The sequence below is a fragment of the Heptranchias perlo genome, chromosome 16, assembly GCF_035084215.1.
Source record: "Heptranchias perlo isolate sHepPer1 chromosome 16, sHepPer1.hap1, whole genome shotgun sequence".
NCBI classification, from domain to species: Eukaryota; Metazoa; Chordata; class Chondrichthyes; order Hexanchiformes; family Hexanchidae; genus Heptranchias; species Heptranchias perlo.
The window spans coordinates 51,161,182-51,179,848 of record NC_090340.1 but is presented as its reverse complement, the minus strand read 5'-3'; the positions used below and the strand labels follow the sequence as shown (position 1 = coordinate 51,179,848).

At 39.4% G+C, this 18,667-nt stretch overlaps 2 protein-coding genes across 5 annotated transcripts in view; one reads left to right on the top strand and one right to left on the bottom strand.

Annotated features, from left to right (window-relative positions):
* meak7 (MTOR associated protein, eak-7 homolog) overlaps window positions 1-11,826 on the top strand; it is a 29,498-nt gene extending 17,672 nt beyond the window's left edge. For 3 of the 4 annotated variants that reach the window (XM_067998110.1, XM_067998109.1, XM_067998112.1), the window contains 4 exons: window positions 1,297-1,737; window positions 4,065-4,183; window positions 8,445-8,624; window positions 10,901-11,826. In XM_067998110.1, the coding sequence (XP_067854211.1) occupies window positions 1,297-1,737; window positions 4,065-4,183; window positions 8,445-8,624; window positions 10,901-11,032 (872 nt within the window). In that variant the 3' untranslated portion in view covers window positions 11,033-11,826. The remainder of the gene's footprint in view (window positions 1-1,296; window positions 1,738-4,064; window positions 4,184-8,444; window positions 8,625-10,900) is intronic. The other variant, XM_067998111.1, reaches the window with a different exon arrangement.
* Window positions 11,768-18,667, bottom strand: part of LOC137333778 (calcium-transporting ATPase type 2C member 2-like) — an 87,056-nt gene continuing 80,156 nt past the window's right edge. Inside the window, exons 25-27 of the mRNA XM_067998114.1 lie at window positions 17,156-17,251; window positions 15,924-16,065; window positions 11,768-14,449 (exon numbers count right to left, since the gene is read on the bottom strand). Coding sequence (XP_067854215.1) covers window positions 14,328-14,449; window positions 15,924-16,065; window positions 17,156-17,251 — 360 coding nt within the window. The 3' untranslated portion in view covers window positions 11,768-14,327. The remainder of the gene's footprint in view (window positions 14,450-15,923; window positions 16,066-17,155; window positions 17,252-18,667) is intronic.

Here is an 18,667-nt window from a genome sequence, read left to right as displayed (position 1 = left end):
TATGCACTGACCCACTGGAGAAATTGACTGTTGGTCTTTAACTTATATTACATTTGGTGATGTCAAAAGTTGTAGAATGTCTTGAGTTAAAATCTATTTGTTTTTGTGGGTTTTAAAAAAAAATCATCCAAGTCCTGTATTTTGCCTGCTGCAGATAGACTTGTCCTAATGGAGACTACAGACTGGTATCCCACGTTGTTCCAGAGGGCACGTATCATGGCTGGTTGAAAGTTGTACTCCATGTAACCTTGAGGAGGGAAGAGTTGCAAAATAAAGACCCACAACTTAATGATTTTTCATCATGTTTTTCAGCAGCATACTATAGCATTGTCAGGACTAGCAATAAAACTGAAAGCTGAGTAGTTGGTACAGAGTTTGGAGTTCAAGATTGGTGGTTTTGCAATTTGTCCTATAAAATGAAGTGAGTTTTGCTGACCATACTGCTTTAAATGAAGACCTCCCTAAATTTTAAGATTGTTAATATGGGGAATCACAAAGTCGGTTTAGATCTGAATGGTTTGCTTGAACTCACTATCGAAAACTCCTCAGATAGGTGGGCTACAAAAGCTTAAGGGTGGTGTTGCATTGCTGCCCTGTTCAACTCAACTGATTAACAGACCTCACCCTATTGACAAATCATGGAAAAATTCCAGAGTGTATCCATCATCCTAACTGAAAATTTCCACATGTGGATTATGAACAGGGTAAAAATGCTTGGATGACGTTTCTGTTGCTGCACTTCAGGAAAATGTGAGGCAATTTTTTTTTTGTCACAGCAGTTCATTGTTTTTTCTACAGAAGGCAAATGGTAAGAAAAGCACTGCATTTCCTGGATCATTTGCAGTGAAACCAAATTCAGGTCTTGTGGTAATAAGTTCACACAGTACTGATTCTGACACTAGCGAGCAGGATCATCTTAATCCACTCAAGGCTCGTGAACAGCAGATGATTCCTACCCTTTAAAAACCCCACTTTTGGAATAATTGTGCATGTGCACGTCTTGCATATGTGCAGTTGGTACAAAATCTCTTTCATATCATTTTTCTCTCTCTCTTGCATGAATCCCACAGCCAAGTGGGCTGTGGAGTCTCTGGAGAGCAAGTGATTGTATAAATATGGAGCACTTCCACAATTCATAGCAATAGGGAAAGCCTCCATTGCAATACTTAGTAGGGAGCAAGGAGAATTGACAGATCTGATTTTAAAATACTTTAGTTTGTTAGCAATGTCGGTATGTATGATCTGTATAGTGAACCTGATGTAGTGATTAATGATTTTTCTTTCCTTTATTAACAGATGCACAGCTGTCTGAAGATAATTTGCTGAATGTAGAATACGGAAAGCATGCCCTTGAAGATTGGGTGTACAGAGTCTCATATATCCCTTCTTTTCTCCATTTATTAGTCACTATGGGCTTTCATATTACAAAATTACAACCCCAAGGAGAACTCTTCAGCATAAAACACATGCTGCCACAGTGCATAGGTATAAAATATACTGGGCTGGTCACTGTTATGGACATCCCGTCAGTCATATTCCTCCACACCAACCTGCCTTCAGAGCTGCAAAGCCAGTGGAAGCTGATATTCTCCTCTCAAACCCATGGCGAAAGTTTCTCTCGCTTTTCTGGTCAGATTCTTCACAAAGGACCATCAATATTGGTTATAAAGGATTCAGATGGATACATCTTTGGTGGTTTTGCCTCCCACAGTTGGGATGTAAAGCCACAGTTCCAAGGTAAAATGGCATTGATACTGTGACATTTATCCAGGAGCAGTTTTTTGTTTTTCTGATGCTGCATTTAATATTGCAGTTACCGATCTCAGACCAGTAACTTGCAATACAAGTCCCAGCAGTACTCTACTTACACTGCCCGAGTAGAAGTCCAATTCTCATGCTTAGGAGAGAGCTCTGTACATGTGTAGTTACATGAATACACAGAGCTCCTCTCCTAGCAGTTTAAATCTAAATGTTTCGAGAGCAAATCAGCAGTGTCTTCAATCTACAAACATTTAAGTTGGCTTGAGGTAGGTTTAAATAGTGTCCAGGAAGTTGAAGGTATACTTTAAACTCAGTTTGCCACCATATTGGAGTTGCAGTCCATGTGGTGTGCAGCCCAAGCGTTCAGGGAGTCTTGCACCACATCTCTGCAGAGTCAGGTAAGCCCTGAGTCTGAAGTTGTGCTATAACTTTAGCTTCACTTTAGAACATCATTTAAAGGGTTTCCACTTTAAGATTCAAATTGAAAACCACCTATTCAAACACCAGAATGAAAATGCACAATTTGTCTTTTTATTTAATAAACAAAGAAAAACAGACAATTTTACGTGTGCTGACTACGGAAAATAGCCTTTTGGGAGTAAAATTCCATGGTCCTTTGAGAGAAGTTCAGCATGCTGTATGTGTGAATGCTCATTGGGAAGACTGAAAGGGACTTGCTGCTCAGCCTACTCAATGACCATTCAGCTGCCAGGCTCACACTCTGCCTGGAGCATCACACTGCCATCATTATGAACATTTTATACAAAAACATCTAACAGCTATAACTCAGTGTACAAAGTTGCATTTATATATCCTGTCCTTAGGATGTCTAAAAGATCAAAATTTTGCTACAAGATAATGAGTGCGGGGTGGGGCAATAGACCCTAGAAACACTTAAGTATATACATAAAATAAATTTATATTGCTCTTTATATAAGAGTAATGTACCAGAAAGTTACCTAGATACTAGTGCATATCTTGCAAAAGATTAAAGATACATTTTTTTTTTCTTATTCATATGGCCTTATTCCTCAAAGACTTTTTATTTTCATGGATTTATTTTGTTATTTTTATTCCCTCTTGGCTGAGGTACTGAATGGATGACCTTCACCCAGGCTTCTGCCAATGCAAGTACAGAGCAGGTCACTGGAAGATTTTATGATAAAGGGGTAAATTGGCCCCCTCTTTTCCCCTTGGCCTCTTGGGGAAAGCACTTTGCCAATGCAGCGAAAAGTCATGTGTGTGAGCCCTTACTTGCTGTTCATTATGCATCCAAGACTCCCACAGTCACACCGGGCATAAGCAGTGAAATATAGGAGCATTGCCTTTCTCCAATTGTCCCAGTTCTGTTTGCCTGCCTGCTTCAGTTCTGATGCTTGGACTTGCCACGTCACATCTCTTGAAGTTTTCTGTACAATAAGCTGTCTTGGCTACAGTGGGCTTATTGCTGGAACTCTGTCAGCAGCTCGTTGTTCTCTTGCAGTTTAGTCGAGTTGATTTTCAAATTCCCTGAGCTCTGGAAACTGTGCTACTCAGGTGGCTTCCTCGAGAATGGGAAATTTGAAACCAGTTGGAAATTTAACCAGGTGCAAGGGATAAGTGGTCCACTGGTCAGCAAGTTCTGGTAACAAGCCCAGTCAGACTGTGACAAAAATAATCACCTTGGGCCTGGCTGCTTAGCTTTGCTTTCCCTGCCCTTGCACCAAGACTGTACAGATTTTTTTTTCTTTTATTGTGCAAAATCCTTATTCAAATATCATAAATGCCTCCTGCCTAAAATCAACTTTATTATTATCTGAATCAATAATTTAATCTTTGAATGTCAGCTTTGCTCATTTGGCAGCACTTTTATCTATTAGAGGTTGTGGGTTCAAGTCTCATCACTGACTTGGGCACATACTTCACCAAAGTGTCAGCTAGATTATCGAGGGAGTGCTGCCAGAAGTGCTGTCTTGCAGATGAGATGTTAAACCAAGGTCTTGTCTGCCTGCTTAAGATGAATATAAAGGGTGCTATGACACTGTTTGAAGAAGATCATGCAGTTCTTCTGGTGTCCTGCCAATACTCATGGCCAACTTCATGAAAAATAGGTTATCCAATCATTTATTCATTTGCTGTTTTTCGAATCTTGCTTGCACCAATTGTTGCTGTGTTTCGCTACTCGACAACAGTCAAAAGCAATCCATCAGTTATAAAACACTTTAGGAAGTCCTGAGGATGTGATGAGTTGTTATATAAATGCAAGTTTCTTCTTTTCTAAGAAACTGAAAATAATATTTTTTGCATTTTAATGTATTTTACAGGGGATAGCAAATGTTTTTTGTTTACTCTTAGTCCACAACTTGGGATCTATACCTCTACAGGTTACAATGACCACTACATGTACCTAAACCATGGCCAACAGACAATGCCAAATGGACTTGTGAGTATTATATACATTGGACCAGTCTAACTTCAATGCAGGACAATGTAGAACTAATTAAGTAATGAGTGATGTATGAGCATAGAGCTTTCTGTAATTGGAGTCCAGTACATTGTTGAAATCTGTTCTCCATTACAAATTGTTGTGATCACTAGCCTGTAAACTGTCACTGTTCTTTAGGGCATTTTAGAATAACTGCATGATTTAATATATGTCTGTGAGGTCACCTCTTAACTTTCTCTGCGCTGCACTGTAGAATTAAGCTTCTCTAACCTTCCCACATAGCTCATCTCCTTACACTCGAGATCATTCTTGTTTTTCTCAGTGCCCTTGCATGTACATTGCTGTAAGTATTGTGCCCAGAATTACACATGGCTATCAAGGGTCCTAAGACCAATCCCTTGGTACTCCCATCACAACCCTTTACGTGCTATTTCTATCAGGCAAGATTTGATCTATTTTAGCAACCAATTGGGATTTAAAGTCCCAGTTGCCTTAAACTGGCTCATGGCAGCAAACAGTATTGCTGTAGTTGATTGAGCAATAAAAAGCTGTGTAGAGACTGTATTATAGTATAGTGCTCATATGCTCCCAATGGATGTGGTTGAAATATTTGCAAGGGCACTAATGTCCACTTGCACTCCAAAAGCATCTCCTGACCAATGAAAGAGCCTAAACAAGTAGCCATAAAGATTCTATTCGAAATGAAGCAAGTCAACTAAGAAGCAGTTTAGATTAAATGTTTGAACAATTTCCCAGAATTTTTTTTAAAAACTCCCAATTAAACATGAAAAGAGAAGTTGGAGGGAACAGCTGGTCTTGATTCTAATGGTTCAGAAGGTTGTGGGTTCAAGCCATGTAATTAACAGAACAATGGTTTCCCTGCTAATCACATAATGTTCCTTCTGACAGCCAATCTATCTAAACAGTACCAGGTGGCACCCTGGTGCCTGTGATACACCGATAAGAGTAAGAGTACGCAAGAGTACGTCTGTCCCAATTTACCAAAACAAAAATTCCACCTTAACCTTTCATACAGTAGCAACATAAATGGTGGATAAATTCAGGGGATCAATGGTTTCCAGTTATATCCCCTCTTCAAACCATTCATTATTGGTATAAACATCTCATGCTAGGAATCAGAAGGGTTGTAAAAAGAAATGAGGTTTGATAAACACTAATTTCTTGCAAAAAGCAAAAAAACTGCAGATGCTGAAATCGGTAACAAGATCAGAGACTACACAAGGCACTTGATGAGTCAGTCAGTGTCTGTGAAGAAAAGGCCAAGAAGGCCAACGGAATGTTGGCTTTTATTGCTAGGGGGATAGAATATAAAAACAGGGAGGTATTGCTGCAGTTATATAAGGTATTGGTGAGACCGCACCTGGAATACTGCATACAGTTTTGGTCTCCATACTTAAGAAAAGACATACTTGCTCTCGAGGCAGTACAAAGAAGATTCACTCTGTTAATCCCGGGGATGAGGGGGTGGACATCTGAGGAGAGGTTGAGTAGATTGGGACTCTACTCATTGGAGTTCAGAAGAATGAGAGGCGATCTTATTGAAACATATAAGATTGTGAAGGGGCTTGATCGGGTGGATGCGGTAAGGATGTTCCCAAGGATGGGTGAAACTAGAACTAGGGGGCATAATCTTAGAATAAGGGGCTGCTCTTTCAAAACTGAGATGAGGAGAAACTTCTTCACTCAGAGGGTAGTAGGTCTGTGGAATTTGCTCCCCCAGGAACCTGTGGAAACTACATCATTAAATAAATTTAAGACAGAACTAGACAGTTTCCTAGAAGTAAAGGGAATTAGGGGTTACGGGGAGCAGGCAGGAAATTGGACATGAATTTAGATTTGAGGTTAGGATCAGATCAGCCATGATCTTTTTGAATGGCAGAGCAGGCTCGAGTGGCCGATTGGCCTATTCCTGCTCCTATTTCTTATTATGTTCTTATGTAAAATAGATGAATTAATGTTTCGGATATAAACTCTGTCCTGACAAAGGGTCCACATCTGTGATATTGTCTTGCCTGATCTTTTCACGGGTGCTGACGGGCCTGCCAAGTGTTTCTGGCATTTTCTGTTTGTTATTAGTTTCTTACACTAGGCCGACTTCTACATCATATCCAAATGTTCTCAACTTATGTGTCAGCCTTGTCTCAGTGGTAGAACATAAGAAATATTAGCAGGAGTAGGCCATATGGCCCCTTGAGCCTGCTCTCCCTTTCAATAAGTTAATGGCTAATTTTCGACCTCAACTCCACTTTCTCACCTGATCCCCATATCCTTTGATTCCCTTAGAGTCCAAAAACCTATCAATCTCAGTCTTGAATATACGCAACGACTCAGCATCCACAGCCCTCTGCGGTAGAGAATTCCAAAAATTCACAACCCTCCAAGTGGAGAAATTCCTCCTCATCTGAGTCCTAAATGGCCGTCCCCTTATCCCAACACTATGCCCTCTAGTTCTAGTCTTTCCAGCCAGGAGAAGCAGCCTTTCAGCATTTACCCTGTCAAGCCCCCTCAGAATCTTATATGTTTCAATGACATCACCTCTCATTCTTCTAAACTCTAGAGAATATAGGCCCATTCTACTCAATCTCTCCTCATAGGAAAACCCTCTCATCCCAGGAATCAAGGTGGTGAACCTTCATTGCACCGCCTCGAAGGCAAGTATATCCTTCCTTCGGTAAGGAGACCAAAGACCAAAGACCAAAACTGTACACAGTACTCCAGGTGTGGTCTCACCAAAGCCCTGTATAATTGCAGCAAGACTTCCTTACTCTTGTTTCCTCAGAGGATCCCTATGAGATTACTAATTAACCCTGTCTCATTAAGCAAGACAAGATCCCTGGTTGGTTCCACGATGTATTGTTCCAGGAAACTGTCTCGAATGCATTCCATGAACTTGTGCTCCAAACTACTTTTGCCAATTTGAATTGCCCAGTCTATATGAAGATTAAAGTCCCCCACGATTATTGCATTACCTTTGTTATACAAGCTCCTCTTAATTCTTGATTAATACTTTGGCTAACAATATAACCACTGTTAGGAGGCCTGTAAACTGCTTCAACCAGTGTTTTCTGCCCCTTGTTATTTCTTATCTCCATGATTCTACTTCCTGATCTTCCGAGCCTAGATCCTTTCTTACTACTGTCATCCTTTATTATCAGGGCTATTGCCCCCCCCCCCTTCCATTTCATCTGTCTTTTTGAAAAATCAAGTACCCTGGAATATTTAGTTCCCAACCTTGGTCATCGTGCAACCACGTCTCAGTAGTTGCTGCTAGATCAAACCCATTTATCTCTATTTGTGCCATTAATTCTTCTATCTTGTTACGCATGCTGCCTGCACGCTCTCCTCTGAGTTAGAATGTTGTGGGTTGAAGTCCCACTCTAGCGATTTGAGCACAAAATCTAGGCTTACACTCCAGTGCAGTACTGAGGTGCCATTTTTGGGGTGAGATGTTAAACCGAGGCCCTGTCGGCCCTCTCAAGTGGACGTAAAAGATCCCATGATACTATTCGAAGAAGAGCAGGGGAGTTTCCCCCATGTCCTGGCCAACATTTATCCCTCAAACAACACCTGAAACAGATGATCTGGTCATTTATTTTATTGCTGTTTGTGGGATCTTGCTGTGTGCAAACTGGCTGCTGCGTTTCCTACATTACAACAGTGACTACACTTCAGAAGTACTTAATTGGCTGTAAAGCACGTTGGGACATCGTGAGATTGTGAAAAACACGATATAAATGCAAGTCTTTCATTTTTTTCATACCAGAAGTTTGAGTTTACAATTTAAACTAACAATCCAGTACAATACTGAGGGGAGTGTTGCTTTGGGAGATGTTTAAACTGTTTTGGACAACGTTCCTTCCTCACGAAATATCAAAAATCAATGTCTGCCACATAATTCATTGTATTTGGAGCCATTTGAAATGTTTCTGACAATGTGATAAAGTGCTGTATAAATGTCGTCTTCAAACCTTTGGAGAATAGCTACAACTTCCTGAATTCTGTCCAAGCTGGATGTTATAAAAAGGCAGACTGTACATGAGTTAAAACACACAAATGGAATAATCTCCTAGTAGGCTGCAGGCTGCATTTTTTTTGATAAACAGAACTGTGTGGAAGATCTCAACTAATTAGAAGCAATGCACTTAAAACATTCTGGTTACAACATATGACATTAATATTAAATTTAAAGTGGAGATAATGATTATAAAATTGACATTCTCTTGTAATTCTTATACAGGGCATGGGAGGGCAGCACAATTACTTTGGATTGTGGATTGACGGTGACTATGGTGGAGGACACAGCAAAGCAAAGCCACGGTGTACAACTTACAATAGCCCTCAGCTGTCTGCCCAGGAAAATTTTAGTATTGACACTTTGGAGGTATGGACAGTGGGAATCCCCCCTGAAGATCCTCTGGTAAGTTACAGCCCTTTTTTTTTAAAAAAAGAAAAAAAATTCCATTCATTAATGGCTGGTGCCCAGTTGTTTTATTATTAATACCTCCTGCAATTGCAATTTTAAAAAGCGACTAGCTCCACTGGAAAGCCTAAATAACATCTTAATTTCAGGTCCTTGATGCCAGTCAGGTGGTGTTCAAGCAGACAGAATTCTGTACTGTCCCTTTACACACCAGCATGTGTTCGGTCAAAATGGTAGATCTCCTCGAGGGAAGAGAAAATGGAATTGCAAACTTGTCTCCCTCTAGACCAGAATTCCTGTGTTTATGTCTTCCCCACTTTTACCTGGTTTGCGATGGGACAGGAAGTACCTTGATCTGGAGTCTTGAGTTTGGATTATGGTTGTTAATTCAGTGAAGGCATCAGTGATTTACTGTTTTGTATGAGAGCTTTTAATGGGTTTTTAAAGTAAATCTTTCGATAATTCATTGTTTTTCAAAAAAGACCCTTCCTGGTATAGAGTCCATAAGTGAAACATACGGATCTGAAACTGAGCTACAGATCAAATATTTCAACACCTGTACTTCTAACAATGTTTGCAGAATTTTTGCATCCATACAAAATATTGAAATGGTGAGATTTTGAATTGGGTAGAAGTTGAGTCTTTTAGTTGTAATGGCAAGCAGGTTTAACTTGTGATGTGTTTTTCTTCGGGTTAAACTGCATAGATTATCTACTAGATTGCTTGTGTCGAGTTCTGTTTTTATTATGGGATTTTTATTGGTGTTTTGGTATTGAAATCCATTTTTCCAGGACGACTGTAAATAAATGACCAGATACATCAGGTAACTACAAATTGGTGTGGATATGGTGCTCCTTGAACTCGATGGTTGTGCGAGCAACCATGCCATTTTGCATTTACAGTTGGGTGCAAGAGGAGGACAAAAAAAAACTAAATTAAATGGAGTGTGCAAACAACTGCAAGATAGATTTGGTATTCTGGAAGAATGGCCATCTTCATATTAGCTCATTTGATTTTTCTTGATATGCATTCCTAATGTTTTGAAACCTGCCTTATTACTGGGTCTTACCTTGCTTATAGTCAACAAATGTGCAAATTAGGCATCAATAACATTTACTTGTACACAAGGGAATGTAGAATCTGATCCAACCTGTTAGCCCAGATCTTTATGACAATTTAAAGCTATGTTGATGTGATAGTTGTTGCATAAAAACAGATCCTTGGGAAATTGATATTAATACAAATGTGCCAGCTCTTTGATTCAAGAATGAATACTATCTGGCCATCTCCTTTTAGGCCCAGGAATGTATCTTAACATTTTCTACTTTATGATGAAACACTCCTTCAAATTCACCTGGTTCCAGATGGCAGCATTGAATACATTACTTTTGAACAGTGCTGATCATATCACTGAGGGCACTGGCTTAAAGGAGTTACCAAACCTGACCGATGATGGAGTCAGAATTATTAGTAGGGTTGCCAACCCTCCCAGATTGGCCGGGAGCCTCTCTGAATTGCCGATCGATCTTCCGGCTGCTACTGCCGGTAAACCTGGGAAAAAAGTACTTTATATCTGTGGTTCACACCTCGGGTGCCTCAGTGAAAGCCTTCTGGTAATTAGTGGGTAAATGGGCAAGATACCCAGGGTGCCAGCCTGTAAGACTGAAAGCGCTGCTCTGTTCATTATTATTTTTATTGAGCACTGTCTGCACATTTCAGTTGTTTGGGTTGCATGTAGTGAGGGGAGGCGCTATGGGTCTGACATTGTTGTACTTAAGTTGCAGCTGTTGCATTTATTATTTTCATGTTTTTCAAAATACAGCATCCCTTTCACAGTTTTTCCCTGAATCCCAGTTCAGATGCTATCTTGATTTTTTTTCTAAACTAATTTTCTCCTTTAAGTCATTTTAAACTTAATTTTCAGATTTGAAATTTGTTTTTGATTTTAATATAATCCAAAAGTTGAATCAGCATCAACTGTGTTTGTTTAGCTATCACAGCATCCACCTTCCAAGCAGTACATTTAGCAATACCAGCACTCACTGTTTTAAGTAAAAATATTCATAAACAACATTTTTTTCTTGGCATTCTTTACACAGCCATTATAAAGATTTTGTTTTTAAATCAAGATTCAACTTTTTAGATAGGCCTAATTGTATTCATGGAATAATTTATTTACTTTCTCAATGATCTTTGACATTGACCAAATGTAAAGTGGCTTGTGGCTTTTGGCTTTTGTACTTTAATTCAAATTCTTTTCTTTTTACTTCTAGTCTAAGTCCAAGGGTGTACTAGATCAGGATCCTGAAGCACGCACCTTGCTGGAAATGATTGGAAAAACAAGGATCAGTGATGGACTGCGAGATCCAGGCGAGGATGAAGAGGAAGAAGGAAATGCTTCCTAAACATGAAAGCATAGAATAAACAGTATAATATACAGTAGCCTTTAAATGTCACCATTATTCCTTAAAAAGGGGACATAATTGAATTGTTCAAGTCTCTAACATCAGGAGAAACCATAAATTAACCAGCAGATGAGGACAGAATCTTCTGTTCTTCCTTATGGAATACTGATTAAACAAAACCCATCTATCGCAATAAAAGATTTGCCCAATATTAGGGTAAGAGTCTATGGATAGCAGAGCATCTTCGTGACTCCTGAGCTGGTTTTCACTTTCGGCTGCAAAGAACAATTATAAGGCTAATTGTTCTGTTACGTATTTCCACAAAACTGGAGGCAAGAGTCACTTTTTGTATTGGGGAGGGATTTTCACTGGATTTAATAACAATGTATATCGCTGCATCCTCCCCCATAATCAAGCACAGAAGGGAAAGTAGGACAGGTTGCAGTTTGATTAGGTTTATTCAAAAAAATTGTGTTTGCTGTAGTTGCTAAGATCCCAGTGCAGCATCATTTGGATGAAGGTGGGGGGGGGGAGGAATATTGCAAGTTTTAGATTTTGTATCTTTTTTCTAAACACCAAATCTTCACAAAATGGATTCTTAAGATGTTGGTAATTTTATTGCTTAGTACAGTCTGATTTATGCAGCATTAGTAACTGCAAAGCTTGCATTATTTAATACTGCTGCAGAATGATTGTAGTTTTTATGTAGATAAATTTAGCCAACATTTTGCTATGAGAGTGAATTTATTCCAAGTACCTACAATTATGTTTTCATTACATATTTCTCTCAATAAAATTCAGTATGTTTAAAGAGACTGTGTCCATGAAGAGTTCATGTCATCCTATTAAAGTGACTTAAGAAATAGAAACAGGAGTAGGCCATACAGCCACTCGAGCCTGCTCCGCCATTCAATAAGATCATGGCTGATCTTCTACCTCAACTCCATTTTCCTGCCTGATTCCATATCCCTTGATTTCCTTAGTGTCCAAAAATTTATCGATCTCTGTCTTGAATGTACTCAATGGCTGAGCATCCACAACCCTCTGGAGGTAGAGAATTTTAAAGATTCACAACCCTGAGGGAATTTTTTTTCTTTATCTCGGTCCTAGATGGCCAATCCCTTTATCATGAGACTGGGGGGGGAAGAATTCGATAAGGGTCAGTTTTGGGCAGTGTTCCACCCCGTGCCCAACGGACCCTGTGCGGGCAGGACGCAAGTTTGGACCCAAGGGTGCACTTACCTGCAATCAGTGTTCCTTTCCAGGCCTTGCATGTGGAATCAATGCAATTTGCACTTTCCATTACCAGAGGGAGCTCCATCTCAAAGGGAGGATGTTTCTTCGAAATTTCTTAAGAGGTAGCTGGTACCTGTTATTTGCTGAAAATAAGTTTACTGTCTGCATGGAGTCTGAACAGAGATCAGACATCGCACACATAAAACAAAGATGCAGGCCCCAACCCTATGTTTACACATTGAATAAAGGTTGCGCACTACTAAATTCCACATCCTCCAATCTGCACATCAGACCTCATCAATCTACTGATCTGAGTTTGTACCAGGCCTGCGAGAGTGCATGCACTAAGGTTCTCTGCTGATGGACTAGAGACCTTGGGTGCAAGAGGAGGGCAGAAGGAGGGACATCCTATATCCACAGGGGGCAGCAAGAAGCCCTTCAAGACATATACTCAAAAGACAGTGAGGCAGCAGGGGACAAAGTCAATGCCAGGCGCACAGCATCATGAATATGGATGCAGTGCAGGAAGAAGTTCAATGCTTTGACATGAGTGGGCAAGGTGAGTGAGGTCAACTGTCAAGTGGTGTCTCCTACCAACTGCACCATGCACTAAACCCCCCCATCCCCCACATATCAATAAACTCTTTCCATCAGTACTTAACTCTTCCAATCAGATGCTTCCTCTTGCCCTTACACATTACCACCATTTCAAGCTGCCCACACACACTGGCAGCTATTCAACCATGACAGGCACATCACCCAGGCACACGTCCCGCTTTCTAGCGGGAGGTGGCGCATATCAAGAGGCATCAAAGTGGCTGTGACATTTAGCCCCTTGAGCCTGTTCCACCATTCAATGAGATCATGGTGGACCTGTAACCTAACTCCATATACCTGTCTTAGCCCCATATCTCTTAATATTCTTGGTTCACAGAAATCGATCAATCTCAGATTAAGCATTCACAAGTGAGCTAGCATCAACTACCGTCTGTAGAAGAGCGTTCCAAATGTCTCCCAACTTTTGCATATGCTAATTTCACTCCTGCCTCTAAATGTTAGGCTATGTCCCCGCGTCCTAGTATTCGAAGCAATGGGTGCTACACAGCCCAATTTAGCGCCCAGAGACCCCCAATTCTAGACTCCAGCCAGGGGAAACAGTCTCAGCAACAACCCTGTCAAGCCCACTAAGAATTTTATATGTTTCAATGTGATCACATTCTCCTAAACTCCAGAGAATATAAGCCCATTCTATACAATTTCCACATAGGACAACCCTCTCATCCCAGAAATCAATCCAGTGAACCTTCGTTGCACCCCTTCTAAGGCCAGTATATCCTTCTTTAGGTAAGGAGACCAAAACTGTACACAGTACTCCAGGTGTGGTCTCACTAGAGCCCTATATAATGCAGCCAGGTCCCCTTACTCTTATACTCCAAGCCCCTTGCAATAAAGGCTGACATATCATTTGCCTTCCTAATTGCTTGCTGTACCTACATGTTAACTTTTTGTGATTCATGTACAAGGACACCCAAATCCCTCTGCTACCAACATTTCTTCATCTCTCACCTTTATAAGAAATATTGTGCTTTTCTATTCTTTCTACCAAAGTGGATAATTTCACATTTCCCCACATTAGCCTCCATCTGCCACCTTCTCACCCACTTAACCTGTCTATATCACTTTGCAGCCCGAGTGCGTCCTCTTCACAGCTTACTTTCCCACCTAGCTTTGTATCGTCAGCAAACTTTGATACATAAGATTCTTTTGCACATCCCATTAACCAATGATTCTGTGTAGCCCACTTCAAGACTTACTGCCATTTTGTATTGAAAATTTGCAGGTGTCCAAAATTGAACTTAGGAATCCTCCTGTTTAAGGGCATCAACACATTCTGAACGAAAGCAATTCTCTTAAGTGAACTTCACTGTATAACAAAAAAAGCATCACAGCATTCAATATTAAATTTCAATAAGTCATTGATAGTTCTGATAAAGTCTAGTTGTGCAATCCTGTCATGCACCATGGCTCAGCCGATGCAGTTACATTCCAATTAATACGGTCATACTCCAAAATTGGGATCATTTTTCCTTTCAGTGGCTAAAGACCATATCCTTTCAATTAACTTCAATAACTCCGATGCAAAGAAAACCAAAGAGGCCAAGCCAATCAAGAACAGCAAGTCTGTAAAGGAATTGAAGATACAGATATGTTTAGTTTTCAAGGAAGGCTGGATTGTAAAATTCAGAAAGTGATATCAATACATCAATGTTCAAAATATTTATTTATAAATATTGCTTATATAGGAACATAGGAACAGGAGTAGGCCATTCAGCCCCTTGTGCCTGCTCCACCATTTGACAAGATCATGGCTGATCTGTGATCTAACTCCATATACCTGCCTTTGGCCCATATCCCTTAATACCTTTGGTTACCAAAAAGCTATCTATCTCAGAATTAAATTTAGCAATTGAGCTAGTATCAATTGCCGTTTGCGGAAGAGAGAGTTCCAAACTTCTACCATCCTTTGTGTGTAGAAATGTTTTGTAATCTCACTCCTGAAAGGTCTGGCTCTAATTTTTAGACTGTACCCCCTACTCCTAAAATCCCCAACCAGCAGAAATAAATAGTTTCTCTCTATCCACCCTATCTGTTCCCCTTAATATCTTATAAACTTCGATCAGATCACCCCTTAACCTTCTAAACTCTAGAGAATACAACCCCAATTTGTGTAATCTCTCCTCGTAACTTAACCCTTGAAGTCCAGGTATCATTCTAGTAAATCTACGCTGCACTCCCTCCAAGGCCAATATGTTCTTCCGAAGGTGCGGTGCCCAGAACTGCTCACAGTACTCCAGGTGCGGTCTAACCAGGGTTTTGTATAGCTGCAGCATAACTTCTACCCCTTGTACTCCAGTCCTCTAGATATAAAGGCCAGCATTCCTTTAGCCTTATTGATTATTTTCTGCACCTGTTCATGACACTTCAATGATCTATGTACCTGAACCCTTAAGTCCCTTTGGACATCCACTGTTTTTAACTTTTTACCATTTAGAAAGTACCCTGTTCTATCCTTTTTTGATCCAAAGTGGATGACCTCACATTTGTCTACATTGAATTCAATTTGCCACAGTTTTGCCCATTCACCTAATCTATCAATATCGCTTTGTAATTTTATGTTTTCATCTACACTGCTTACATGTGTGGTGTAAGCCAATTGTTACAGGATAGGATTTATAAACTTTGGCAACTATAAAAGTTACAATCCAAACCCAAACATTATTAGATCGGTTGACAGACGTAACAGATAGGAATATGAACACAATTTCACACTATTGAAGCTAAAACCTTCAACAATAGGGGGATTTTTAAAAATTCACTATATTAGATAAAGAATTTTACCTAATATACCTAAAAGCATAATTTTCTTTTAAGTGCTGTAGTACTGTTATGAAATGCACTTGCAGCATCCGATATTAAGAATAGTAAGCCACTGCCAAAGGGTGTAACTTCAAAATGGTTTTATTTCCTACAATATAAAGTCAATCACTAAGAAAATTAACTTATGAATACAGATATATGTGCTATAAAATGTTGCCAACAGAAAAGTAAATCAACAAAGTTAAAATACACCAATAAAAAATCTCCAATTACATACCAAGTGGCCTGAGGCTTTCTGTTTGGAAAACTGTCTGCAGAGGTGGGAAATAGATGACAGCCATTTGTCCCAGAAGTGAGCCAAGTACAGTATAAAGGAACATGTGATTACGAAAAAGGCCTATTTGGAATATTGATTTTGTCTAGAAAAGAAAAGGTATAATTTGGAAATCTTGAGCTAGGGAGGGAGGAAGAAAATCAAGAACAATTTCCTGCTGCTCTCTTGAAATTCAACGCAGCCAAGATCAGAGATTGAGCCTGCGATTTTCCTGGTTTGTATGACTCCGTAGCACACCATAGGGTAGAACTTCATATCAGCACTGTTCTTGGACAAACAGTGATCAAACTCATATCAAATTCCCCTCTCCGCCATTTTAATACATGCATAAAAATAGGGATTTGATGTAAGCACATTAAGTACTCGTACGAGAACACCACCAATTGTAATTTCTACCCTTCTGTGTTGCATTTAAACACCGGAGCCATAAGGAGATCTTCTTGTGCTTTGGTTTAGCAGACTAAAGAAATGTGGTTTACTTGATAAGGTTATGCTGTAGTTTCATGCAAAACATACATTAAAATATTGCCATTGAAAAATGGCCCTAATTTATACACACAGACCACAATAGCTTTGTTAGGTTTGCTACAGTAGGGCATCCCAGTCAGGAAGATAAAACTTGCACATATTTAGAATTACTGATCACCTTTGAAATATCAATCTACCATCATGGAAGTGCAAGAAAAATCACCAGTGAACAACCTCAAAAATGTTGTGCTACATTTGACTATTTTAAAATACAAAATTGTAAAAAAGAAAACACATTTTTGATTTTTTTTCTAGTAAATTATAGCAGATTCTAAAGTTTTCTCTAAATTTGGAGCAATTTTTTAAAATATTTACTCCATTAAGTACTTTGTATTGAAATTATTTAGTTCCAAGCTGCCCTGAATTAGAAGCCAGTGTTTATGAATTGGAGAATAGAAGAAGAAACCTGGGTTTTTAGATGTTAGTGTTTTTGCCATTCAATGTACAAATCTCAAAAATACTGTAATACTGTCTGCAAGGTAGAAACACAAGAGGAAGGATCTTATTTTGAAAAAAAAAGCAAGGAACAGAAAATAGATACCTTGTTTTGCACCTGTAATTTGCAGTTTGCTCTATTTTCAAAAACTAATATAGTCCCTTTACACTATGGCATTCTAAAAATAAATAAGTTAAGTAGCATTTTGTACCTGAGAGCGACAACTTAAAGCGTTGAACATATCAAAGAAGACAAAGCAGGTAAATGTCATGGTTGTCGTCCTTGAGGAAATCTTCCCCTCTGGAAGCTATTTTAAATAAAGCGCTAGATTTGAAGTTACAGAAGCATTAAAAAATTGAAACTATTGATAACTACTATGTTAAGCTACTTATCTCAATCCTTCAGAGCACACAGTGTCCATGATTAAAATATTGGAAGAAAGTACAATACATTTGAAACAGGAAAAATTGACACTATGGCCTATATTTTCCTCTGATTTTTAATTTTAGTGAAAAGGTAGAAGTGTGCAAACAGTGCAATACAAATAGAAAATATATGTGAACTATTTCTCACTGTTTAGTGCCATTTTGAGGATTGCATCTATCCAAAAACAGGTTCAAGAAAAATCAATGAAAAGTTAAAAAAAAGCAAGCTTGTTAAGGACTCATTAAAGGAAACTGCTTCAAAAATGGCCTGGGAAATTGCTTGGGGGGGAATTTGAGGGGTCTGGGGACATAGAAATACTCCTTCTGGTCCCTACAAAACTACTGCCGACCTGTTCTTACCCTCTTCTCCTTCCCCCCCCCCCCAACAAATGGGCCCAACCAGCCAAACGGCTCCATGCAGAAGCTTGCCAATTTTTGGCCTTTCAAAACCGACTGGTGCCAAACAGGTGGAGATTGCCTGTTTGGCACCAGCAGCTCGCTGGTTAAACTCAAATAAGGCCTAACCCTAAAGATGGTTCGGGCCTCCTGATGGTGGCTTTGGGCAGATGCTATAGACGCATTACTGATCTTGCACCTATTTCGGGCCAAAGTTAAAAATGACCCCTCTTTTCCTCCCCCTCCCCCCCTTTCCAGGCATAAAACAGACTATTTAAATTAAAAAGCATTATTTTGTTCAGTGATGTCAGAGAAATCTGCAGTTTGTCCCCTGTGTGGGTGGGAGGGAATAGTTTTGGATAACAATAAAGCAGCATTTGGTAACATTCCCAGTTGGTGCATAGATGCATATTCTATTTCTTTAAAAATATAAACTAAAATATTTGATTTCAGTTCAGCTTTATCAATCAGAAATTAACAACCCAGTGATCTATTTTCTGTTTCAACTATATATTGATGATGTTGACCCCTCCCATTATTTTGTTCTCTGCTCCCCTCCATGTAGGAAAGGGATTCACTTCTTTTGAGCACCTGACCCAACAGTGCAGCTGAGAACTTGCCAAATTGGAAAATCTGTGAACATATGATAAAGCATCCTACTATTCATTTTACATGGGAACAAATTTCTTTCTAGAAGAACATTACTACTTGATTCACTAATTTCTTAATATCCAAGTTTGTCTACATTTCCGAAAGTAATAATCGAATGACCCACTGTCTGTAGAACATTGATTGCATTAGATTCGCTACTCATGCTATATACACAGATTACTTAACTGAGTATTAGGCAGTAATTAAAAGATCGATTATTAAAATTTGTATAAATGTCACAATAAACAAAC